Consider the following 27,407-nt stretch of genomic DNA (forward strand, 5'->3'; position numbering starts at 1 on the left):
TATCAGTAGCCTACATTTGGTCACAAGCATTGTTCTGTGAATTTATGTTCAAGACATTGCTAAACAGTAAACTACATGTATGATCTCCAGTCTGTTCCTTGACAGAAATAGGAGAATATCAAATTAGGTGTCAAATGAAAGCTAAGGGTCTATATTTTTGGTAAATGAAGGCATAGATACATTTTTCAACCATTTCCATCTTAAAAGCTAGGCATAAGTAAAGGCATTGATTTCTGGACAAACCAATGGAAAGGGGGTCTTAGAAAACATATACAAGAAAAAGTCTTAAAAGGTATAGGAAATGCATCAAAACACAAAATTGTTTCCTTCTGTAAATTTAAGAAATATTGTCTTGTGCCTTGTAATTCCGTTACCCAAAACCCACATACTGTGTCGTTAAGATATTTTCTAATTTCTCTCCCTCATGAGGATGGAGGATAATGAAAGTTCCTAGAAGTAACAAGTATGTATTTCCCGTGTCACTACTTATATTTTAATTGTATCTTTATATTTAACTCTGAATTGTTGGAAAAAGACCGATAAGTAAGCATTTCACTGTTAATAATCTACACCTGTGGTTTACGAAGCATCTGACAAATACATCGATTTGATGTTTGAGATTTTGTTTAGGAATTAGGAATTATTATGTGTTTAGAAGTCGTAATTCCGTTACTAAATGGATAACTGCTGAAAGTAGAAAGACGCCCTCTGTTTCCTCAAACACTCAGCATTTCAAGGAAACGCTCACTTATCTTCCCGTCGGGGCGGTAATTCGAGCATTCTTCTGTAGGCTAGGCAATCTATGCGGTTTCAGTATTATATGGACTATTTCCTCAAGATCTTAAAGGGGCAATAATAATTGTATCAATCATGATACTAAGCACTGTAAGTGGCATCCTTACAGTAAGGATTCTTCTCGCGATCATGGTTCAGCCTGTTGAGAACACGGTAAGTGTCCTGCGGACTTTAAGGAAAGTTGAGTTGAGCGACCAAAAGAAGCGAGACAATGGTGTAATGGGGGAGGGGGCGGGGTAATGCAAAACGCTACAAAAAAAAACGTTTACTCCAAACGGAAAATGCAAACGACAGTTTTTATAGGACAAATGCAGGTAGGTTCAGTGTTAACAGAGGCGTGTATTCAAATAAATTGACCAAACAAAATATGAAATAATGTATCTTTCGTGTCTCTGTGTTTCATAATGTTCTTTCATTTCGCAAGAGGCTGAATGTATCTCACAGGAGGAAGCGAACGAAACAGCGCCCCTGTGTAGGCCATCTATCTGATGCTGTCTGGTCCAAACGAAACGGGTATTACATTGTTGCCGCCATAGCATTGTAGGCAAGGGATGCCAGCGAGCATTTCGCCTCCCTTGATAATAAAATTATACAAAATTAGCCAATCAGCGTTAAGCTAAACTGAGCGAGCGAGCTCAACTGTGAATGGTCCTGGCACACCAAAAAAAAGGTGTCCAGGGAAGCCAGCTTGGATTTTGGCATCACTCCTATCATATCCCATTGAGAGCATACATCACTGACAGAAAAACTTTAATTGTTGCATCTCGTTCTGTTGTTGTCCTCCAGTGGATAGCCAGCTAGCTAGCTACAATTGTCCCTTTCCTAAATTAGCCATGGATGGAGTTAGGGATTTGGACTTGTGGTTTAACCTAATTCTCTGTACTGGCCAATGATTATAATTGCGATTTTGATCCAACCATTAATTCATCAATTGTTGTCCCCCTGGCCTGAGAGGATGGAAGTTCAATATGTAGCTAGATGTAGAAGGCTAATGTTAACAAGCTAATGTTGCCCTTGAATGGAAGTTAGGCTAGCGAGCATGCATTTTAGCCAGGTAGCCTAGGACAACAAAAAATTAAAAGTGTACTGTATGACAGAGTGATAGACCGTTTTGTCAACATGAAAGAGAGGAGGATGGCATTGGCGTTTCTCTACAAGTAGGGTGAGTAAACATGTTTTTCTACTTGCACAACATACACACACAAATCAAAACCATGGACAGCCACATCATATTTAGCTTACCTTGATTGGAGTAAATAGTTTTTGGTATCTTTCAGTTGTCACTATATTACAATAAGAAGAGGTGATTTGATGATGTTAAAATGGTGGAGGCAGCTCCTGTTTTCTTTGCGACTTCGTTAATAGTTTTTTATTTCATTTTATATTATATTTAACTAGGCAATTCAGTTAAGAACAAATTCTTATTTACAATGCCTAACCCAGACCACACTGGGCCAATTGTGCGCCGCCACTATGGGACTTTGTTGTGATACAGCCTGGAATCAAACCAGGGTCTGTAGTGACGCCTCTAGCACTGAGATGCAGTGCCTTAGACCGCTGTGCCACCCCGGAGTCCTAAATTAATAGTTGTTTAGTGGTCCAAAAATGTCGGAAACATATACTTGTAGGTCATGTAACTAACAGTCTGTTACTGAACAGAATCCGGTACCTCTCAGTTTTGGTTTCGTTCCTGAACCCATTTACCAGGATCCGGTATCTCTCCTGGCATTAAAAATACTTTTCACTGTTTGCAATGTAAAAATTATAATAAAAGCAATCAAAGTTAGTCTAATTCAATTTGGCTCCTCTGTAATTCACCTGGCTGCCCTCTAAAAAACGTAATGTGAAAACGTGCATGATAATTGATTCTTGTTGTGCGGGCCTGGGTTTATGATTTGCGCAACATTGTAGCCTATATAGAACATCGTGTGGCCATTGCTGTGGAAAGAGAGAAGCGCGTTGTATCTCGCAGAGAACTAGAATGAGATTCACTTTCTACGATCTCTCCCTCTCTCTACTCTGATAGACATGAGCCTGCTACTCTCATCTCTCCAGCGTTGCACTTCATCATTTATTTCCTTATAGAATCATAGCAGAACGAAGGGGTTCTGGAGGTGCTGCAGCACCCAAGATACATTGAAAAATACATTTGCCCGAGTTATAGATTACTGTTGTCTGTTAAGAAATAAATTAAATAAATCCGAATACCACACCAGGAGCAGGCCTACAATTTAGCCCCAGATGGTCAATGGTTAATTTTTTTAATTACCTAGCTGTGGATCAGTAGCGGATTTAGGTATAGGCGTTATGGGCAGCCGCCCAAGGGGGCATCTTGCCGGGGGCGTCACGGGGAGCCCGCGCAAAAAAAATCAGAATGATGTCATTTGCGCAATCGGTTTTCTATTGCTCATTTGCACTTCACGACAATGATATCATGTCACCGTTGTTTGAATGTTAAATGACGAGACAGAGGCATTGATGCGAGTAACCAGTCTTGATCAGTACATTGCAATACATCCGGGTATCTCAAGCACACCGGTAAAAACACTGGAGTTGCAGTAATGAACATTTACCAACAGATGGCATCACTGTGCCATTTTACACCCATAACATATTCCTTTTGAAAAATAGGACAGGAGCTGTCAATTCACAAATAAAACAAACCTAGTAATAATTTCCAACATGAACCGTTTCGTTTTTTTCCCCCTCAGGTAACAACTTAACACATTTTGATACTTGCTTTACTTTTATCTCTGTCTGTCAACAATCCATAATGGGAAACCTACACATTAAGTCTTTTTGGTGGCTGGGACAGACGCCCGCAGCGTGAAAAGACAGGGGGCTTGTCTGCGAGGCCTGCGTGTTCCCGGCACCTGACTGTCTAAGGAGAGTATTGATGGGCGAGGGAGCGGCCGACCTGTGATCCCCTGGCTCTTCGCCCAGTGCCTCAGGCCCCATGTGACTTGACCTGTGATCCCCTGGCTCTTCGCCCAGTGCCTCAGGCCCCATGGGACTTCGCTGGGGTTCCTTCTTTTGTCATGCGACCCCTATGAACATCATGGTTCTGAGTAGGTGCTGGCTCAGCAATCCGAAGGTCAACCCTGTTATGATGGTACAGTGATCCATTCATTTCGACCAAGTAGGAGCGTGGTGCCACTTTCTGTACACAGGATCCGAGTCTCCAGAGGCCCGTCCAGTCCCCTGGTAGTGGCTTCATTCGCACCGTTTCACCCACCCTGAGCTCAGGTAAGTCTTTTGCTGATTTGTCGTAGATGAACTTGGAGACCTGTCTTCTGTGACGTAACCTCACCAGCACGTCTGTCACCACACATGGCTCCAGGAGAGTGCTGGCTACTGGCAGAGCTGCTTTTAAGCGGCGTGCCATGAGACGCTGGGCCGGGCTGCTATCCATGCTTTCTGTCGGGGTATTGCGCCACTGCAGGATTGCTTTCCAGGCATCTTTGCCCTCTCGCAGAGCTTTTTTGCAGAGGTTCTTTGCGATTTTGACTGCCGACTCCGCCTTCCCATTCGCTTTTGGGTGTCATGGTGATGAGGTGACGTGCTCGAATTCCCATTCTGCAGCTAATTTTCGGAACTCAAATCCGGATAATTGGAGTTCATTATCTGAAATTACCCTATCTGGCTGGCCATAGCGGGCAAACTGAGCCTTGCAGCGTTTGATCGTTGTCTCTGCTGAGAGGTCGGGGAGGAGGTCAATCTCCCAGAAGTCTGAATAATGATCGACTACCAGCAGAAAGTCTTTGCCACTGTGCTGGAAGAGATCTAGTCTTACTATCTGCCAGGGGCGCATCGGTAGCTTGTGGGACATCATCGTCTCTCTCTGTTGCTCAATGGCATATTCATTGCAGATTGTGCATTTACTGACATAGTCTTTGATTTCACTCTGCATTCCTGGCCAATACAGTGTGTCACGTGTTTGTCTGTAACAGGCCTCACCTCCTATGTGACTTGAGTGCACTCGCGCCAACATCTCAGGGTGCAGAGACCGGGGAATAATGACTCTCTGACCCTTGAATATTACTCCGTTTTGAACACTGAGCTCCTCTTTGACTGGCCAATATTCTCTGACGGCTAAAGCAGTTTCTTCCTTGCAGTCGGGCCAGCCCATCAMAATCACAGACCTCAATGCCTGGAGTTGCTCYTCCCTGTCTGTGTGCTGRCTGATTTGTATKAGGRGCTGGTCCGTAACATTGAGGTAGTCAGCCTGGTTGATGTGTTCAACATCCACTTGCTCTGTTTGTAAGCTGCACGCTGCGTGTTGTTCATGCATGGAGCGTGTGTGTYTGCCTGATGCAGTAGCCCTGCTGAGCGTGTCACTCACATACATCTCTGGCRCTGGCTTATACACRYCCTTGAGGTTYTAGTTTTGTAGGGCCAGTAYCATGCTCTGCAGTRGTTTRGGGGCATTCAGYAGAGGCTTGCTGAATATAGCAATAAGGGGCTTGTGATKTGTCTCTGCYGTAATYTTGTCGRGCCCCTACAGGTAGTGGTGGAASCGTMGGCATGCAAACACAATGCTGAGGCACTCCTTCTCTATCTGGGCATAGTTCTGCTCTGTTGGAGTGAGTGCCCTAGAGGCGAATGCCACAGGCTGGCTCTCCTGCATGAGGCAACAGCCAAGTCCATACTGGCTCAAATCACTCTGAATCGTGACAGGTTTTGACACATCGTAGTATCGTAGTACTGGTGTCTGGGTGACCAGTTGTTTTATTTCCCTCACCGCTGCGTCGTGTTTTGGGAGCCAATGCCAGATGGTGTCCTTGTCCATGAGCCTCCTTAGTGGCTCACACACTTCAGAGAGCCGCGGTAGGAACTTGGCCAGGTAAGTGACGAATCCGATGAAGCGCTGCACCGCCTTCACGTCAGATGGGGGGGTGGGCATTTCCAAGACAGCCTTCACTTTTTCAGGATACGCCTTCAATCCGGTGGAGGACAAGATGTTCCCATGAAAGCGGACCTCTGGCACTTTAAACTGAAGATTTTTTATGTTTAGCCTTGGCTTAACCTGTATGCATCTGACCATCAGGGCCAGCAGCTTGGCGTCATGGTCACATTCTGCCTCCTCATCACTGTCTCCACAGCCCACTACGAGGATGTCATCTGCTATAGGTTCCACGCCACCGAGTTCCATCAACAGCTCGTGCTGTTTCCGCTGATACACCTCTGGCGCCACGGAGACACCAAACGGAAGCTTCAACCACCTCTTCCTGCCCCAGGGTGTCCAAAAGGTGGTCATGTAGCTGCTGGGCTCGTCGAGCTTGCACTGCAGGAAGGCATCTCTGGCGTCCACGAGCGTGAAGACTCTGGCCTTCGGGAGCTTGTAAAGAACATCCTCCAACGTGGGCATAATGTAATGTGAACATCGCAGAGCCCGGTTGAAGTGTTTAGGATCAATGCATATTCGTAGCTTGTCTGGTTTCTTGATGATAACCATATTACTTATCCAGTCTGTAGGCTCGGTGACGGATATGATGTGGCCATCTGCTTCATATTTGTCAAGCTGAGCCGTCGTAGCTGCTTTCATGGCCACTGGTACATTGTGGGGTGCACACTGGACAGGCTGGATTGCTGCGTCCAACTCAAACTTTTATTATTAAGTAACAAAACCTGAACAGTCTTTCACATTTTTATAGTGATAAGGTACAGTACATGACCAAAAGTATGTGGACACCTGCTCGTAGAACATCTCATGCCAAAATCACGGTCATTAAAATGGAGTTGGTCCCCCCTTTGCTGCTATAACAGCCTCCGCTTTTCTGGGAAGGCTTTCTAATAGATGTTGGAACATTGCTGTGGGGACTTGCTTCCTTCCATTCAGCCACAAGAGCATTAGTGAGGTCAGGCACTGATGTTGGGTGATTAGGCCTGGCTTGCAGTCAGCGTTCCAATTAATCCCAAATGTGTTCGATGGAGGTTGAGGTCAGGGCTCTGTGCAGGCCAGTCAAGTTCTCACACAGCAATCTCGAAAAACCATTTCTGTATGGACCTCGCTTTGTGCACAGGAGCATTGTCATGCTAAAACAGGAAAGGGCCATCCCCGACTGTTGCCACAAAGTTGGAAGCACAGAATCGTCTAGAATGTCATTGTATGTGTGGCTGAAAAATCCAGCTCTTTGGTCATTTTCCAGTACCCATGTTGGAGAGTCTCCGGTCGCCTAGTAATTTTCCAGTGCCCATACTATTTTCTTTGGAAGTAGGAAGAAGAAGCAGTATAAGGTTAAACATTAGACATATCTAAACAGAATAAAGGTCGAAACCATATGGAAGTGCAGGAGTGGTCCAACACAGAGTTAAGCATTAGACATAAAGAAACAGAACTACAGTTGAAGTCGGAAGTTTACATACACCTTAGCCAAATACATTTAAACTCAGTTTTTCACAATTCCTGACATTCAATCCGAGTAAAAATTCCCTGTCTTAGGTCAGTAAGGATCACCACTTTATTTTAAGAATGTGAAATGTCAGAATAATAGTAGAGAGAATGATTTATTTCAGCTTTTATTTCTTTCATCACATTCCCAGTTGGTCAGAAGTTTACATACACTCAATTAGTATTTGGTAGCATTGCCTTTAAATTGTTTAACTTGCCTCAAACGTTTTGGGTAGCCTTCCACAAGCTTCCCACAATAAGTTGGGTGAATTTTGGCCCATTCCTCCTGACAGAGCTGGTGTAACTGAGTCAGGTTTCTAGGCCTCCTTGCTCACACACGCTTTTTCAGTTCTGCCCACAACTTTTATATAGGATTGAGGTCAGGGCTTTGTGATGGCCACTCCAGTACCTTGACTTTGTTGTCCTTAAGCCATTTTGCCAAAACTTTGGAAGTTTGCTTGAGGTCATTGTCCATTTGGAAGACACATTTGCAACCAAGCTTTAACTTCCTGACTGATGTATTGAGATGCTGCTTCAATGTATCCACATAATTTTCCTCCCTCATGAGGCCATCTATTTTGTGAAGTGCACCAGTCCCTCCTGCAGCAAAGCACCCTCACAACATGATGCTGCCACACCCGTGCTTCACGGTTGGGATGGTGTTCTTCGGCTTGCAAGCCTCCCCCTTTTTCCTCCAAACATAATGATGGTCATTATGGCCAAACAGTTGTATTTTTGTTTCATCAGACCAGAGGACATTTCTCCAAAAAGTACGATATTTGTCCCAATGTACAGTTGCAAACCACGTAGTCTAGCTTTTTTATGGTGGTTTTGGAGCAGTGGCTTCTTCTTTGCTGAGTGGCCTTTCAGGGTATGTCGATATAGGACTCGTTTTACTGTGGATATAGTTACTTTTGTACCCGTTTCCTCCAGCTTCTTCACAAGGTCCTTTGAGGTTGTTTCTGGGATTGAATTGTGCTTTTCACACAAGTACGTTTATCTTTAGGAGACAAAATGAGCCTCCTTCCTGAGCGGTATGACGGCTGCGTGGTCCCATGGTGTTTATACTTGCGTACTATTGTTTGTACAGATGAACGTGGTACCTTCAGGCGTTTCGAAATTGCTCCCAAGGATGAATCAGACTTTGGAGGTCTACAATTTCTTTTCTGAGGTCTTGGCTGATTTCTTTTGATTTCCCCATGATGTCAAGCAAAGAGGCACTGAGTTTGAAGGTAGGCCTTGAAATACATCACAGGTACACCTCCAATTGACTCAAATGATATCAATTGTGATACAGTGAATTATAAGTGAAATAATATGTCTGTAAACAGTTGTTGGAAAAATGACTTGTGTCAAGCACAAAGTAGATGTCCTAACCGACTTGCCAAAACTATAGTTTGTTAACAAGAAAATTGTGGAGTGGTTGAAAAACGAGTTTTAATGACTCTAACCTAAGTGTATGTGTAACGGATGTGAAATGGCTAGCTAGTTAGCGGTGGTGCGCGCTAATAGCCTTTCAATCGGTGACGTCACCTGCTCTGAGACCTTGAAGTAGTGGTTCCCCTTGCTCTGCAAGGGCCGCGGCTTTTGTGGAGCGATGGGTAACGATGCTTCGTGGGTGACTGTTGTCTGTGTGGCAGAGGGTCCCTGGTTCGCGCCCGGGTCGGGGCGAGGGACGGACTAAAGTAATATTGTTACATTGGTGCCGTGACCCGGATTACTGGTTGCTGCGGAAAAAGGAGGAAGGTTGAAAGGGGGGTGAGTGTAACGGATGTGAAATGGCTAGCTAGTTAGCGGTGGTGCGCGCTAATAGCCTTTCAATCGGTGACGTCACTTGCTCTGAGACCTTGAAGTAGTGGTTCCCCTTGCTCTGTAAGGGCCGCGGCTTTTGTGGAGCGATGGGTAACGATGCTTTGTGGGTGACTGTTGTTGATGTGTGCAGAGGGTCCCTGGTTCGCGCCCGGGTCGAGGCGAGGGGACGGAGTAAAGTTAAACTGTTACATATGTAAACTTCCGACTTCAACTGTAAGTGGTATCTATGTGAATAAGCTAAGTTGAGCCAACAACGACCAGACTGTTTGGAGCCACATAGAATCTAGTCAAGGCAACTGCAGGGTACATAGGTTAGTCATTTCCAAGTGACACAGATCTGAACTGGTGTGGGACAGTGACTATGCATTTTTACCAACCAATACAGAAGTCACAAACTATGTATATGTATTGGGAAGACATGGTTGTGTTCATTAAAATCTATTATCTATCTGAAATGTACTTATAATGGGAACATATATATGTAATAAATGTATAATTTTTTTATAGACCTGTGGTTGCGCCACAAATATAATCTAACCTGAGCCAGATGTGGGCGTACACAAGCCAGAATTAAGTCATAAAGATAATGGCGGCTCACGGCCAAGGGGAATTAATCATCTACATAGGAAGGAGGGAACATGTCTGATGGAAATGTGTAAATACTGATGTTCTGAACAAGAAGAGTCATTCAGTCATTCCATGGAATTGCTTGGCTTCTGTTACTCCTGTAGTAAAGTATTTTTTAAATTGACAAGTTCCGGTATCTGAGAAATATTTGATTCAATATTTCCACGACATATGCTGTAGCGCTAAGTTTTCCCTTTACTGGAACTAAGGGGGTAGACGGAACCATGAAAAACAACACCAGACCATTATTCCTCTGCAATCAAACTTTACAGTTGGCACTATGCATTCCCTGGCATCAACCAAACCCAGATCTGTCCGTCTGATTGCCAGATGGTGAAACGTAATTAAGCACTCCAGAGAACGCGTTTCCACTGCTCCAGAGTCCGATGGTGGCTTGGCATAGCACATGGTGATCTTAGGCTTGTGTGCAGCTGCTCGGCCATGGAAACCCATTTCATGAAGCTCCCGACGAATAGTTATTGTGCTGACATTGCTTCCAGAGGCAGTTTGGAACTCGGTAGTGAGTGTTGCAACCGAGGACAGATGATTTTTACGCGCTGCGCGCTTCAGCACTGAGCGGTCCCGTTCTGTGCGCTTGTGTGGCCTACCACTTTGCGGCTGAGGCATTGTTGCTACTAGACCTTTCCACTTCACAATAACATAACTTACAGTTGACTGGGGCATACATTTGACAAACTGACTTGTTGGAAAGGTGGCATCCTATGACGGTGCCACGATTTTATACACCTGTCAGCAACGGGTGTGGCTGAAATAGTCAAATTCACTAATTTGAAGGGGTGTCCACATAATTTTGTATTTATACACAGTACCAGTCAAAAGTTTATTTTTTAAAACTATTTTCTACATTGTAGAATAACAGTGAAGACATCAAAACTATGAAATAACACATATGAAATCATGTAGTAACCAAAAATGGTCAAATAGCCTTTACACTGCCTGGAGGTCTGTTTTGGGTCATTGTCCTGTTGAAAAACAAGCGCAAACCAGATGGGATGGCGTATCGCTGTAGAATGCTGTGGTAGCCATGCTGGTTAAGTGTGCCTTGAATTCTAAATAAATCACTGACAGTGTCACCGGCAAATCACCCCCACACCTCTTCGTATGCTTCACGGTGGGAACCACACATGCAGAGAGCATCCATTCACCTACTTTGTGTCTCGAAGACACGGAGGTTGGAACCAAAAATCTCAAATTTGGACTCATCAGACCAAAGGACAGATTTCCCCCGGTCTAATGTCCATTGCTCGTGTTTCTTGGCCCAAGCAAGTCTCTTTTTCTTATTGATGTCCTTTAGTCGTGTTTTTTTTGCAGCAATTCGACCATAAAGTCCTGATTCACGCAGTCTCCTATGAACAGTTGATGTTGAGATATGTCTGTTACTTGAACTCTGTGCTGCAATCTGAGGTGCAGTTAACTCTAATGAACTTACCTCTGCTGCAGAGGAACCTGGGTCTTCCGTTCCTGTGGCGGTCCTCATGAGAGCCAGTTTCATCATAGCGCATGATGGTTTTTGCGACTGCACTTGAAGAAACTTTAAAAGTTCTTAGTTTTCCGCATTGACTGACTTAAAGTAATTTTGGACTGTTCTTGCATATGGTCTTTTACCAAATAGGGCTGTCTTCTGTATACCACCCTTACCTTGTCACAACACAACTGATTGGCTCAAACACATTAAGGAAAGAAATTCCACAAATGAACTTAAGGCACATGTGTTATTTGAAATGCATTCCAGGTGACTACCTCATGAAGCTGGTTGAGAGAATGCTAAGAGTGTGCAAATCTGTCAAGGCAAAGCGTGACTACTTTGAAGAACACTTTTTTGGTTACTACATGATTCCATATGTGTTATTTCATAGTTTTGATGTCTGCAATATTATTTTAAAATTGTAGAAAATAGTAAAAAATAAGAAAAACCCTGGAATGAGTAGGTGTGTCCAAACTTTTGACTGGTACACAGTGTATTTATCATATTATTCTTAAAAATCAACAGATGTGGCATTATATTTCATATTCATGGAAAAAATACAGGCAATGACTGCTAATGTTAGCAATAGTACTCATACACAACGTCAGCCCAGGGATCAATGCAATCCAGTCATCCTTTATGCTAATGTCCCGGCCTGAGTCTTTATTCTCAGATGGTACATGGCATGGAAGGTTGTTGATATGATTTGAATCACTGTATTGTTGAGTCATGATATGAATGACAGTTGAAAGTTCAGTTGGCATTAGTCTGATTCTGGTCTTGATTGACTTTGGTTAGGATTGGCCAGCCTGTGGGTAATGTAGTATGCATGTATGGTTTTCTGCAGGGACACAGAAAAAGCAAATTATAACAAGCAATAATGTTAGTACATGAATGCATAATTAGGTTATCAAATGCTATAATTGTAAAACATTGCGCTATGAATAGCATTATTAAACATATCAATAGCAATTTGCAAAAAACATATTCATGATTAAGCTATACAAACATAGCAACAGCATAGCAAGAGCACAATGGGAATGGCAAAAGTGGGATGCTGTCACGTCATTCGTAATAATGAAGGTCGGACCAAGGCGCAGCGTATGTTGAGTTCCACATATTTTAATGAAAGTGAAACTTAAGTAAATACAAAAACAAATAAAGAATAAACGAACCGTGATGACAATTCAGTGCGAACAGGCAACTAAACATAAACAATATCCCAGAACCCACAGGTGGAAAAAATGCAACTTAAGTATGATTACCAGCTGCCTCTAATTGGGAATCACACACAAACACCAACATAGAAAAATAAACCTAGAACCCCACATAGAAATAATAAACTAGACTAAACATCCCTAGTCACGCCCTGACCACTCTACCATAGAAAATACAGGCTTTCTATGGTCAGGACGTGACAGATGCAATAACATGTGTGGTAGGCCAAAGCTAGCCCTTGATCATGACAAGGGCTGGGAAATATGGCCTAACAATCTAATAAAAGAAAACATATGGGCGATTCACGATATACATTTCAATTTTAATATTTTCTCTAAATAAGCGTTGTACAATTTAAAGGTAAAATACACTGCATTTCAAATATTCAGCAATAATCGAAGGAGTTCAGGGCTTGTGACAGGCTAAATAGAAGCCTTCCACAACCATAAGACCCACTAATCATTTAATGATTTTTTTCTAAATAGTTTAACCTGCTTTTTGCAATCATCCTGATCTGGCTTTTGAAAACGCACTTTGCAAGTTTAACTAAACTCAGCAAAAAAAGAAACGTCCCTTTTTCAGGACCCTGTCTTTCAGAGATAATTAATAAAAATCCAAATAACTTCACAGATCTTCATTGTAAAGGGTTTAAACACTGTTTCCCTTGTTCAATGAACCATAAACAATTAATGAACATGCACCTGTGGAACGGTCGTTAAGACACAAACAGCTTACAGACGGTAGGCAATTAAGGTCACAGTTATGAAAACTTAGGACACTAAAGAGACCTTTCTACTGACTCTGGAAAAACACCAAAAGAAAGATGCCCAGGGTCCCTGCTCATCTGCGTGAACGTGCCTTAGGCATGCTGCAAGGAGGCATGAGGACTGCAGATGTGGCCAGGGCAATACATTGCAATGTCAGTACTGTGAGACGCCTAAGCGCTACAGGGAGACAGGACGGCCAGCTGATCGTCCTCGCAGTGGCAGACCATGTGTAACAACACCTGCACAGGATCGGTACATCTGAACATCACACCTGCGGGACAGGTACAGGATGGCAACAACAACTGCCTGAGTTACACCAGGAACGCACAATCTCTCCATCAGTGCTCAGACTGCCCGCAATAGGCTGGACTGAGGGCTTGTATGCCTGCTGTAAGGCAAGTTCTCACCAGACATCACCGGCAACAACGTTGCCTATGGGCACAAACCCACCGTCTCTGGACCAGAAAAGACTGTCAAAAAGTGCTCTTCACTGACGAGTCGCGGTTTTGTCTCACCAAGGGAGATGGTCGGATTCGTGTTTATCGTCGAAGGAATGAGTGTTACACCGAGGCCTGTACTCTGGAGCGGGATCGATTTGGAGGTGGAGGGTCCGTTATGGTCGGGGGCGGTGTGTCACAGCATCATCGGACTGAGCTTGTTGTCATTGCAGGCAATCTCAACGCTGTGCATTACAGGGAAGACATCTTCCTCCCTCATGTGGTACCCTTCCTGCAGGCTCATCCTGACATGACCCTCCAGCAATGCCACCAGCCATACTGCTTGTTTTGTGCGTGATTTCCTGCAAGACCGGAATGTCAGTGTTCTGCCATGGCCAGCAAAGAGCCCAGATCTCAATCCCATTGAGCACGTCTGGGACCTGTTGGATCAGAGGGTGAGGGCTAGGGCCATTCCCCCTAGAAATGTCCAGGAACTTGCAGGTGCCTTGGTGGAAGAGTGGGGTAACATCTCACAGCAAGAACTGGCACATCTGGTGCAGTCCATGAGGAGGAGATGCACTGCAAAACTTAATGCAGCTGGTGGCCACACCAGATACCGACTGTTACTTTTGATTTTGAACCCCCCTTTGTTCAGGGACACATTATTCCATTTCTGTTAGTCACGTCTGTGGAACTTGTTCAGTTTATGTCTCAGTTGTTGAATCTTGTTCTGTTCATACAAATATTCACGCATGTTAAGGTTGCTGACAATAAACGCAGTTGACAGTGAGAGGACGTTCATTTTTTTTAGAACCATGCATAATGAACAATCACTAATAATGACTAACTTCTTGTAGCAGGCATTAGGCTATAGAAAATGAACAATCTCAAGCCCATGCGCTAGTGATTAGCCAACTAATCTTTATATTTCAGGTTTAGCCAACTTGGATCTATTTGCTAGCTAACAATGCTTAACACAGTTGAATTGTTATGAACACACCCGTGTCTGTCTCCAAGTGTTTGAAAAGCATATTAGCCTGTCCACTTTGTTCAGATGTTGACATCAAGTGACCTACCTTATTTCTCAGAATGAGAACGAGTTGCCAATTCCTTATACAATTGTGTTTTATGCTTATTGCACATTTATATATAAAACAAATACAGACTGAACAGCTAATAACAATCTTCAGCTAAAATGCTGCTTGCGGTACCCCAATGTCAGTATCGTTAAAAAAAGTTACATTTCTGTAAAATAATGTCTCAATGTGTTTTGATGTACGTATGACCGATTTATGTTGGACTTGGACCAAACCTCAAATGCAAATAGCGAGTTGAAACCGCTTGTCAGAGGGGAAGATGTGATCTCTCAACTTTGTGAGAGGCAGGGAAGGGGCTTGGTGTGTGTGTAAACCATAGAGAAAGAGGTGAAGCGAAAGGTTTCACTCTGGCATTAATAAGCCCAATGCATTTCTAGGGGCTTATTTGGGACCTAAACTTGTCGCCTGCCTTCCCGTGTTCGGGACAACGACTCCCATTGTTAGGGAATCTAGTCATTATTTACAGATCTCTGGTGTAAATGGGGGGTGCAGACAGGACAGAAGGATCGAAAGCGACAAGACTAAAAATATAACACGAGAACAAGCTGACATTTTTATTTAACTAGGCAAGTCAGTTAAGAACAAATTCCTATTTTACAATGACGCCCTACCCTGGCCAAACCCTCCCCTAACCCGGACGACGCTGGGCCAATTGTGCGCCGCCCTATGGACTCCCGATCACGACCAGTTGTGATACAGCCGGGGTCGAACCAGGGTCTAATAGGACATAGACGCTCATAAAAATGAAAAACAACAAAATCTTGATTCTTGCGATACAGGCATTTGACATAATGTGCAAAAACATACATTTGAATTAATTAGATAATCATAACTCTCAATTCCATTACATTACACATAAGAGTCATTGGACGAAGAAGTCTTCTGTACGGTTAGTTTTGTAGAGAGCCAGATGATTGGTCGCTTGCGGTACGGTTTTGGAAGCATAGGGACCTTCTTTCAGCAAGAAATAATAAAAACATTTAAGGTTAAATTGATACAGACCATTTGTAGAGTTAGTTTTCCACACAGCCATATCTGCATGTTATAGTGCTTGTTTACGGAAAACAGATGGAAGACAGAGGTGACCACCTGTGCTAATTAGCTATCTAGCGCACACCGAACACCTGTGTGTTCTCGGGATGTGTAGCAGAAGTGTAGTTATGGCGGATGGAGGCACCCATAGCTGTATGGATCTATGTAAATTGCTACAGTAAGCATTTTTATTTGAAGGATTCTTTCTCGCTGATGAAAGATACGGGCCATATGTTTCGAAAGCCATATTGCAAGCAATGATTGAGGGTTCAAAATGGTAAAACAGTGTCGGGATTGTAGTTCACATGAGCCAGTTGTGGACGAAGCTGACAGCTGAAAACTGTAGGGAGAAGAAGAATCCCGCTTAGTGTTTTTAAGACCTAGGCCAAAGCTAGAGCAAGCTAAACTGGCAGTGGCTATTTAGTGTACCATATAGCATGTGGGGTATATATCAAACAGTAGATAAAACTAGTAGGCAAACCAGCCAGCAGTAGTAACTAAAAGCAGGCCTTCCTTTGCATAAAAAACAAGTGCACGAAAGTTGCAAACAATGACGTGTCAATTAACAACTACATGTAGCATCAAGAAAACTGATCAATTAATCAAAATGGCTGTTTTACTTGGACAATTAGCATTAGCGGCCAAAATGCTACACAAAACAAATGTTCTTATTGAGTTTCCTTCTTCAATGTGATAACATTGTGTACTCACATTTTCATTGACACACACACACTTTCTTGGATTGTTTTGGAGAGTTTAATCTGAGCGTTTGGTGTGCTCATAACTGTCTGAGTTTGTGAATGACCCAAATCCCAGGGAGGCACCTGCAAACTTGCCTAGTTTTATACTTTACCATAGAGTTTGCTAGAGGGCACACCTGCCACAAATTCCCTCTCTCCACCTCCATGCCTCAGCCTGGGGGAACAGTACAGCAGCACAATGATTGAAGTTCACATTTTGCGTTTAATATAAACATTTTTCTTCTGATATGAAGGTATGAACAAATAAATGTGGAATTTCAAAAAAAACTTGCTCCCTAGGTCCTATTCAGACTTGAGATAAGTTGAAACATGAAACAATTTTTTTGTAAAAATGTTATTGAGTCCATGTTGTCTACTTATCTCAAGTCTGAACCAGGCCCCATATACTCAGTGTAACAAGGGTGGTTTAGCACAACTGTTTAGTCCTGAAGACTGGCTGTGGACTAAGGAAGTGTTTTGACAAGCAGGAGACCCGGATTCACGTCCACCTTCTCACATGAATAACAGTGATGAAGGCCCACTTTAGATTAGATTAGATTAAACTTTATTGTCATTGAACAAGTACAAGTACAGTACAACAAAATGCAGTTAGCATCTGACCAGAAGTGCAATTAAAAGAGTACAAAAAATGTACATGTGAAACAATTAAGTACAATGTATGTTATTAAGTGGGATGTATAAATGTGCAATGAAGGCAAATGGCAAGTACAAATTGCAAGTCTAAATGTGCAATGAAGGCAAATTGAAAGTGCAAGGAGGCATGCATCTGAAATTCAGGGAGAGCAGCAATGAGGTTACCGAGGTAAACATGTACATGTACAACTGAATTATGTCCTTAATCAGGTTTTGCAAAGCAATGTCAGAGTCCAGTAGTACCGTGAAGAGTGCAAAGAGAGTAGTGCAACAAGGTTCCTGAGAGGCAGTACTAAGCGGTGGGCGGGTGGATATGGCTAGTGCCGTGTCACAGAGTTCAGCAGGGTTATAGTAGCTGGAAAGAAACTGTTCTTGAGCCTTCTAGTGCGGGAATGTAGAAACCTGTACCGCCTGCCTGATGGTAGGAGGGAAAACAGTTTGTGGCATGGATGTGGCAAACAGTTTGTGGCATCATCACTTCCTGATCGTGGGGGTGAGTGCAACAGGTCATTCAGGCTTGATGCGGTCGACTACTTCGGCACTGGCACAATGGTTGCGGTCTTAAAGCACGTGGGGACAACCGCCTGGGCCAGTGACAGGTTGAAAATGTCAGTGAAGACCTTATCCAGCTGCCCAGCACATGCTCTGAGCACACGACCGGGGATGCCATCAGGACCAGCAGCCTTGCATGCATTCACCCTGCTCAGTGCAGAAAACTCATCTGCGATCGATAGTCTGAGGGGGAGGTCGTCTTGGGGGAGCTCAGCTTTGATGGCTGGATCTTTGTTGTCCCTGTCGAAGTAAGCATAGAGCCTGTTTAACTCGATGGAGCGATGGAGACGTCGCTGGCTGTGGGGTAGGGTTTTTTGGCCAGTAGTCTGTGATGGCTTGGATGTCCTGCCACATGCTTCGAGGGTCGGAGTTGTTGTTGAAGTGCTCCTCAATCCGCAGTTTGTGGCAATGTTTAGCCGTCTTGATGCCCTTTTTCAGGTTGGCCCAGGATGATCTGTAGGCTTCCGCATCGCCAGATCTGAAAGCAGCGTTGCGTGCCTTTAGCAGTAGTCGGACCTCTCTGTTCATCCAAGGCTTCTGGTTGGGGAAGGTCTTTATTAGTTTATGGGTGATGACATTGTTGATGCAGATGTTGATGTAATCCAGAATGGAAGAAGCATATGTTTCAATGTCCGTATGGGAGTCAAGGGTGGCCTGAGTGGCAACCAATTTCTAGTCTGTGTGTTAAAACTGGTGCTGTAGTAATACGTCTGATCCCTCTGGCCACACTTTGACTGGCCTCACTGATGGTTTCACGTGTTTAATGAGGGGTAATAATGAGGGGTAAATACTTGGGGAGTAGGAAGAGTGAAAGGTGATCAGACTGTCCCGCGTGGGGAGGAGAATGGTTTTGTAAGCCTCCGGAATGTTTGTATACACGTGGTCTAGTGTATTGTCTCCTCCAGTGGGGCAGGAGACATTTTGGTGGAATTTGGGAAACAGTTTTCAGTTTTCAGATTTGAGTGGTAACTTTACATGTTACCTCATGTTACCTCTGCTATAACATACAAAACCCTAAACATTTTGATTGTAACATTATTTATAATCTCACAAAGTTGCCTGTAATTAGTGCCAAAGTCTACTCTAGGAAAAATATTACAATCCCAGTGTCTTCTTTAAAATGTGTAAAAATTCAAACGGATCACTAGAAAAAGCTCAAACCAAGTTTATTCACCCAGTGGGTCATACAGCTGCAAAGACAGCATGATTACACAATTGCATATATTTATAACCTCCTACTCCTTACACATCTAGACAGCCAATACATCTCTGTTGCTAGGCAGGAACTTAATTGGTTCCTCTCACTGGTGTAGTCATGGCCCTGCCTGATGCTAGAACCTTTGTGGGTGTGGAAGTGTATGTGTGTGAGATAGGACTGTAGTAAGAGGGTCGTTGTGGTGGACCCCTCTGGCCCCCCTCCCAAGGGTTTCTTTTCACGTCATCTGTTGACTTGACCTCAAGCCGAATTCCTCGCTCCTCCCTAGTCCCACAGCTGGCCTGCCTTATCGGAGACTAACTATTACCCTTCACCTCCCTCCTTAGAAACATGGAACAGAATATGAACTTCCTGCACTTCCCCTTGTCTCGCTCAGTAACTTTCCATAAACCAAGTTCCTATCCACCCTTCATTGACACCAACATATATATTCCTTATACATGTAAGGTAATCAATAAGTCCAAGTATGGTAACATGAATAAGTATATTTCAAGCTAGACTCCAACAGTCCCTCCTTTTTGAATAGTAGCTCCATACTGTTCAACATTATATAAACTTTGAAATGAATACATGATTAATATTCTCAGTTGATTTGTATGTTTACACCTCAGAGACGTATGGCCTCTGACTATGTAATCTGCTTCCATGGCATAAAGCCCTGGCCTCAAATTTATAATCACACTATACATACTCTATCTGCCATTACCTCTCCTGTTGTACAACTGATAATGCCATTTCAGCTGGAGCTTTTCACTTTCTCCTCCTTCTTTGGGTTCCTAAGAAAGTGATAGCAAAAGACTTGAAAAGAAAAAGAAACACAAAATATGACAAGTATTAATAATGCGTTAAGCTATGCATAATCATATATGGCAAAAACCGAAGTTTAACATGACGATTCCCACTCTCCCTTAGCCTGACTCTAGACCTTTGGGATACTGTACCCAAGAAGGCAAAGATATGCTGGCGCTTGACACAATTGCTTTTTTAAACTCTACAAACAATTGTTCACAATATTAACTCCACTCTAATTTCTCGCGAGGACACCTCTTCCCTTTTCTCAATTCAGTAAAGCTATTTCAGAATAAGATGGAATAAAGTGTCTCACGAAATTTAAACCCCTAATTATTATTAAACCCCTAAAAATTATCTAAACTCAAAATTGGTTCTACCCCAGTTACCATAAAGAATGAGCCCGGTATTATTACTGGACCTATTGTAAACAGCATGGGTAGTAATTGCATAGCTTTAGATTCTGTCCCTGTTACCCCACTAAATGTAATACTTTTTCCTGTCGCAAATTTAGCCAATTTGACGACCGCACAGATGCCAAATACCCCTATGCGTTACTCCCAACTCCAGACACTTTCAGGAGTGCTTGCTGTTGCTCACTAGTCAGTGAAGAAAATGTCTGCACAGCTGCACTTACCCCGGAATGAGCCGGTGCAGAGGCTCCAATTTCCTCTATATTAAAGTGATAGTTCGAAATTTTGGCAATGAAGACCGTTATTTACTTTCCCAGAGTCGGATGAACAAGAACTGCTAGCATGCTAACTGTTCCTGCAGATTTCCAGTCATTGAGCTAAGTTTCATTGGCCATGTTCTGTTATAATCTCCACCCGGCACAGCCAGAAGAGGACTGGCCDCCCCTCATAGCCTGGTTCCTCTCTAGGTTTCTTCCTAGGTTTTGGCCTTTCTAGGGAGTTCTTCCCAGCCACCGTGCTTCTACACCTGCATTGCTTGCTGTTTGGGGTTTTAGGCTGTGTTTCTGTACAGCACTTCGAGATATTAGCTGATGTACGAAGGGCTATATAAAATAAACTTGATTTGATGATTTCAAGTTTCAAGTAAAAAGTCATATTGCAACCAATGTGTTGTGATACGTGCGTTGTTTGCTCTTTAACCTGTTCATTAATTTGCTTTGCGACTGTGATATATAGGCCTTAAGGCTGAGACAATAAGAAGACACAGTGACAGAATAAGTTCAACCACACCTTTGTTTTATCATACAACTGGATGTCAACCTCTGTCCGGTGAAGTCCACAAAGCGCCGCCTCCACTATTCTAGCACCAATCAACGTAAGCTAAATATGATGTGGCTGTCCATGGTTCTTGTGTGTGTGTGTGTGTGTGTGTGTGTGTGTGTGTGTGTGTGTGTGTGCGTTCACGTTCATGCAAGTAGAAAAACATGTTCACTCACCCTACTTGTAGAGAAACGCCAATGCCATCCTCCTCTCTTTCATGTTGACAAAACGGTCTATCACTCTGTCATACAGTACACTTTTAGTTTTGTTGTTGTCCTAGGCTACCTGGCTAAAATGCTTGCTCGCTAGTCTAACTTCCATTCATGGGCAACGTTAGCTAGTTAACATTAGCCTTCTACATCTAGCTACATATTGAACTTCCATCCTCTTTGGCCAGGGGCACAACAATGTATGAATTAATGGTTGGATCAGAATCGCCGTTATAATCATTGGCCAGTACGGAGAATTAAATACAACCACAAGTCCAATTCCCTATCCATGACTAATTTCGGAAAGTGCCAATTTTAGCTAGCTAGCCACCGGAGGACAACAACACAACGAAATGCAACAATTCGCTCAATGCGATTTGATTAGAGTGATGCCAAAATTCAAGCTGGCTTCCCTTGACACTTTCTTTTGAGTGTGCCAGGACCATTCACAATTGAGCTCAACTCAGTTTAGCTCAACGCTGATTGGCAAATTTTGTATACTTTTTCTATCAAGGGAGGCAAAATGCTTGCTGGCTTCCCTTGCAATCAATGCTACGGGCGGCAACAATGTCATACTCATTTGGACCAGACATCATCAAATAGATGGCTTACACATAGAGAGACAGAGGGGCGCAGTTTCACTCGGTTGGATGCTTTCTCCTGTGAGAGATACATTCAGCTTCTTGCGAATTCAAGGCAAATTATGAAACAGAGAGACGAAAGATAAATTTGTCAATTTTTGGGGGGAAGCCTGGCTTCCCTTGGCAGCCATGATTACACGCCACTGTGCACATATCCAACGAATTGCCATTACTGTGTTGTTGATGATTCCTTATACATTACTAATTGTGCATTTTTATTGTTTCTCTCTTGTTAAATCCACATCTTTATAACTACATGTATCAAGGCACAAGGCGAGACCCAGATGCAGACACAGGAGGCAGATGGTTGGAGTCTTACAATGTTTAATAATCCAAAGGGTTAGGCAAGAGAATGGTCGTGGACAGGCAAAAAGGTCAAAACCAGATCAGAGACCAGGAGGTACAGAGTGGCAGACAGGCTTGTGGTCAAGGCAGGCAGAATGGTCGGGCAGGCGGGTACAGAGTCCAGAAACAGGCAAGGGTCAAAACCGGGAGGACTAGAAAAAGGAGTACGGGAAAAACACACTGGTTGACTTGACTAAACATAAAAGATGAACTGGCACAGAAAGACAGGAAACACAGGGATAAATACACTGGGGAAAATAAGCCACACCTGGAGGGGGTGGAGACAATCACAGGAACAGGTGAAAGAACAGGGCGTGACAACATGTTTAGAACTATTCCCACCATTCTTCTGGCTACTCGCATTCCCAGTGCATAATGTACATAGTATTCTACACATATTGTCTGTGCTGAAGGGCATCAAAAAATGGTGCACTGTCATCAGTTCAAGGAAATTTATATGAATGTGGCAGAGCTATGGGGACCACAATCTTTTATTTCTCTTCCCTCGTGTAACTGCTCCCCACCCTGTGAGTGACGCCTCTGTAGTCACCACCTTCCTCAATGACACTAGCCCTAGGGGAGTGCCAGAGAAAAAGATTGAGGGTTTCCTCCAGTCAATAAAACTCCAGATTCACTTTTCCTGATTTGTTATGTGTTTGTTTTGGGTGGCTGCCATATGTGAAAAGGAAATGGCTGTTAAAGGCATTCTGTCCTAAAGGCTGCGAGGGAGGATGATAGTGTGAGGTCTTGGCAGTGGTATAGCTGTATTGTTCAGTCAGACCACGTAGCCAGTCCTGGCAGCTTATCAAAAGTCTCTCTCTCTCAATCTCTCTCTCTCCTGTCTCCTCCTACCACTTCATGTCATACACGAGATACTGGAGACACACATGTTTTTAAAATGTGTTTTACTGTCAGTACATTGTGTGTTTTACATGCCCTGTGTCTACTGGCAAATAATGACTAGACCACAAATGTTTCAGTGTATATTCCCTAGTCTCCAACAGATAGAATATAATAGGTCTTCTTCGGCCACAATATCCAACCCTTGGGTTGTACTAGAAGTTTAAATAGAAGAAAAAGGAAAATATTGGTGGACATGTTACTCATCATTCCTCCTTCTGATCAGGTGCACTTCATGGTCTCTTTTTCCCTACAGGTGTACACTCTGCCATACACACCAGACTCTGCTGAAGCCTGTCGCAACAACGCAGTTGAATACTATAACACACCTATAAACCTGTGCTGCAGCAAGTGTGCTCCTGGTAAGGGATGACCGTCAACATTAATTAAACTGTTTCCGTACATAATATGAAAGTCAGGATTTCAGGGATAGAAAGATGTACAGTGTACATGTACTGAGATGATTACTGTAAGTTATGCATTGTTATAAACTGTGGTTCGAGCCCTGAATGCTGATTGGCTGACATCCGTGGTATATCAGACAGTATGCCATGTGTATGACAAAACATTTATTTTTACTGCTCTAATTACGTTGGTAACCAGTTTATAATAGCAATAAGGCACCTCGGGGGTTGCACGTTGCGTCATGCCTAAGAATAGCCCTTAGCGGTGGTATATTGGCCATATACCACACCCTCCTCGTGCCTTATTGCTTAAATGTCATGACAGGGACACGCCTGAAGAATGAATGCAGCACTACCTCAGACACAGTGTGTGAACCATGTCCCAGTAGCCAATACAGTGGGACCTTCAATTACTTCACAAAATGCTTCAGATGTCCCAAGTGTTCAGAAGGTGGGTGGATTATATTGCAGTAAATGATTGGTCATGTTATATACAGTGCCTTCAGAAAGTATTCATACATTTCAACAAACATGAATGACATCGCATTTGCTCAGACACACGTTCGCACCGTATCCATACCCAATGTTGTTTCCCATGCCTGTAAGACTCTTCCCCATATGACTTCAGAATGTTATGTTGTTTCCCATGCCTGTAAGACTCTGCACCATATGTCACTGTCAGAACTGTTATGTTGTTTCCCATGCCTGTAAGACTCTGCCCCATATGACTTCAGAATGTTATGTTGTTTCTGTCTGTAGCCAGATTTTTTTCATTATTTAAAAAATAAAGCATTTGATTCACTAATATATCTTGATTAGATAAGTATTCAACATGTCAATACATGTTAGAATCACATTTGGGAGCGATTACAGCTGTGAGTCTTTTTGGGTAACCCACTGGGCACAGACTTTTCCATGTTAGGTCAAATTAATTCCATCGAAATTACCTGGAAACAACATTGATTCAATCAGTGTGTACCAGTGGGAAGTTGCTAAGAGTTCTGCACACCTGGTTTGTACAATATTTGTCCATGATTATTTTTTCAACTCTTCAAGCTCTTTCAAGTTGGTTGTTAAACATTGCTGGACAACCATTTTCAAGTCCTGCCATTGATTTTCAAGCTGATTTAAGTCAAAACTGTAACTAAGCCACTCGAGAACATTCGAAGTAACCAATCACATCATCTGTTGGAGACAGACAGGTTGAGTGGCAAATGAAGTGAGCCCCTTGCCTCCATAAATGGAGCCACTCGCCCACCAACTGGTCATTCTCGCCTATCTTCGTTGTGGAAGTGACAGCTTTCACAAAGCTCTCCTCAGCACGACTACATTTCTGGTTTCCTACTGAACCGTTCTCAAGCGAACAGTGTGATTAATGCAGCCAAACGTCGTACTTCAGCCCCTGTATTGTGGAGTAACTTCAGCTCCTGTATTGTGGAGTAACTTCAGCTCCTGTATTTGTGAGTAACTTCAGCTACCCTGTAATTGTGGAGTAACTTCAGCCTGTATTGTGGAGTAACTTCAGCTCCTGTATGTGATACTCGCCTATGTGGAAGTAACTTCAGCCCTGTATTGTGGAGTTAACGTCAGCTTCCTGTATTGTGGAGTAAACGTCAGCTCCTTTATTGTGGAGTAACTCAGGCTCCTGTATTGCTGGAGTAAACTTCAGCCCTGTATTGTGGAGTAATTTTCAGCCCTGTATTGCTGGAGTAACTTCAGCCCTGTATTGTGGAGTAAACTTTCAGGCCCTGTATTGTGCATGTAACTTCCGCTCCTGTATATGTGGGTAATTCAGCCCTGTATTTGGAATAACTTCAAGCCCCTGTATTGTGAGTAAACTTCAGCCCTGTATTGGGAGTAAACTTCAGCTCCTGTATTGTGAGAGTAAACTTCAGCCCCTGTATTGGAGTAACTTCAGCCCGCTTTGTGGAGTAAACTTCACCCCTGTATTGTGGAGTAACTTCACGCTCCTGTCTTGGTGGAAGTAACTCAGCCCCTGTATTGTGGAGTAACTTCAGCCCTGTATGTGGAGTAACGTCAGCTCCTGTATTGTGGAGTAACTTCAGCTCCTGATTGTGGAGTAACCATCCAAAGTGTAATTAATAACTTCACCATGCTGCAAAGGGATATCAATTGTCTGACTTTTTTTTTACCCATCCTACCAATAGGTGCCCTTCTTTGCTGGGCCGCATTGGAAAAACCTCCCTGGTCTTTGAGGTTTGAATCTGTTCTTAAATTCATACCTGAGAGGGCCCTTACAAATAATTGTAGTGTTGGGGTACAGATTATGGGGTAGGTCATTTCAACAAATCATGTTAACCACTATTATTGCATCACAGAGGGAGGTCCATGGCAACTTATTATATGACTTTGTTAAGCACAAAGGGGTTTGAATTACTTGATTACTTCAAAACATTTCACATGTTATATTTTGATTAATTAAGTAAAAATGCTCTGTATACTTTCTAAGGCACTGTTAACAGTGATTTAGATTGTTGTTTTATTCCTTAGGCTTACGTTGTGTGTGTGTGTGTGGGTGTGTGTGTGTGTGTGTGTGTGTGTGTGTTGTGTGTGTGTGTGTGTGTGTGTGTGTGTGTGTGTGTGTGTGGTGTGTGTGTGTGTGTGTTTTGATAATCTAATCCTGTAATGAGCATCTTATTTATTATGTGTGAGAAGCACAAAGGCCCTGCAGTATGCCAGAATTGCTCCAGCACCACCAAACCCAGTGTATGTGCCAGACTGGGATGTTTCTGCATAATGGAACAACACCCAAACTGTAAGGAGTGTGTCAGTTATACACACTGCCAGCCTGGCCATGGTGTTGCCATAAGAAGTACTATTGGCTGACAGGAGTTCGGCCTGACCGTATTTCTCACAAATTCAACATTTTTCGTCCTCATTGAAAATATACTGAAATTGCAAAGTTTGAATATGACTGTTCACTGTAAATGTGTTTGTGTTGGTGAATGTTTCAGGGACAACATATTCAGATGTGAACTGTGCACCATGCCCTGATGGAACATTCTCTGACCAGCACTCCTACAGCCAGACTTGCCAGCACCACACAGAGTAAGTGACACACCACACACACACACACACACACACACACACACACACACACACACCACACCACACACACACACACACACACAACACACACACACACACACACACACACACACACACACACACAGCACACATATTAACTTTATTATGATAACAATGACACTTGTATCCTCAGCTGTGGTGTCGCAGAGAAGGGGTTGTACTGACTTATGGTAACACCACCTCAAATTCGTGTGTGGACCTAAGGTTAGAACACGGACCAGCCCTCGACACAAATTCCGACCTCTGGTACAGGGCATACCACACCAAGTCTACAGAGCTGCATACAGAGGCCAAATCACAGAAGACTTTGACCTTCGTAAAGGTAAAATAGGCAGCTAAATACAGATGTAGGATCTTAAAATTGAGAAAGTTTGCTACAGCAAGAAAATAATCCTGCAGCAAGAGGAAAATGTGACATTATTATGTGGATTACAATTTAATAATGGAATATTTGTAGAGTGATTACATTTTTTGTTATGGAAAATCAAGGTCTGGCATTTTAAAGTGGAAATGACAAACTTTAAAGAATCTTTTTAAACCTAGAATACATTACACGCACGTTTGCATTTCGTGCTGTGCAGGAGAATTTTTCAGCAAATAAAGAGTGATCAAATTAAAATTTACAACTGTACAGCAGTCCATGTGTCAGAGATATGAAGTTGTTGGACCACACTCAGGATTTTACATTTCTTTGCTTCCATATTCTCCTATGTGTGGATACCGCTTTGTTGTACTCTCCGCTCCTGTGTTCTATTATAGTTTCAGGTGTTTCGGAGGTGTTATCGGAGGAGGTATTATCCGCCTCGCTGCTGCTGATCATAGGCACAATCATTTACAAGAAAGGTAAAGATTAGAGACTAAGCACTTGATTAGGGTAATAAACAATATAATGACCGACTGTAAGGATAAGAAAATGCGTGATATACCACATTTTATGTGTAGGTTAACTCTATGT

At 43.1% G+C, this 27,407-nt stretch overlaps 1 protein-coding gene across 1 annotated transcript in view; it reads left to right on the top strand.

The window, feature by feature from the left end:
* The first annotated feature begins 731 nt into the window (after positions 1 to 731).
* Positions 732 to 27,407, top strand: part of LOC111969796 (tumor necrosis factor receptor superfamily member 1B) — a 29,123-nt gene continuing 2,447 nt past the window's right edge. The window contains exons 1-5 of the mRNA XM_023996061.2: positions 732 to 948; positions 23,197 to 23,302; positions 23,670 to 23,795; positions 26,022 to 26,177; positions 26,320 to 26,413. Coding sequence (XP_023851829.1) covers positions 871 to 948; positions 23,197 to 23,302; positions 23,670 to 23,795; positions 26,022 to 26,177; positions 26,320 to 26,413 — 560 coding nt within the window. The 5' untranslated portion in view covers positions 732 to 870. The remainder of the gene's footprint in view (positions 949 to 23,196; positions 23,303 to 23,669; positions 23,796 to 26,021; positions 26,178 to 26,319; positions 26,414 to 27,407) is intronic.

Source organism: Salvelinus sp. IW2-2015, linkage group LG1 (genome assembly GCF_002910315.2).
Source record: "Salvelinus sp. IW2-2015 linkage group LG1, ASM291031v2, whole genome shotgun sequence".
Taxonomy (NCBI): domain Eukaryota; kingdom Metazoa; phylum Chordata; class Actinopteri; order Salmoniformes; family Salmonidae; genus Salvelinus; species Salvelinus sp. IW2-2015.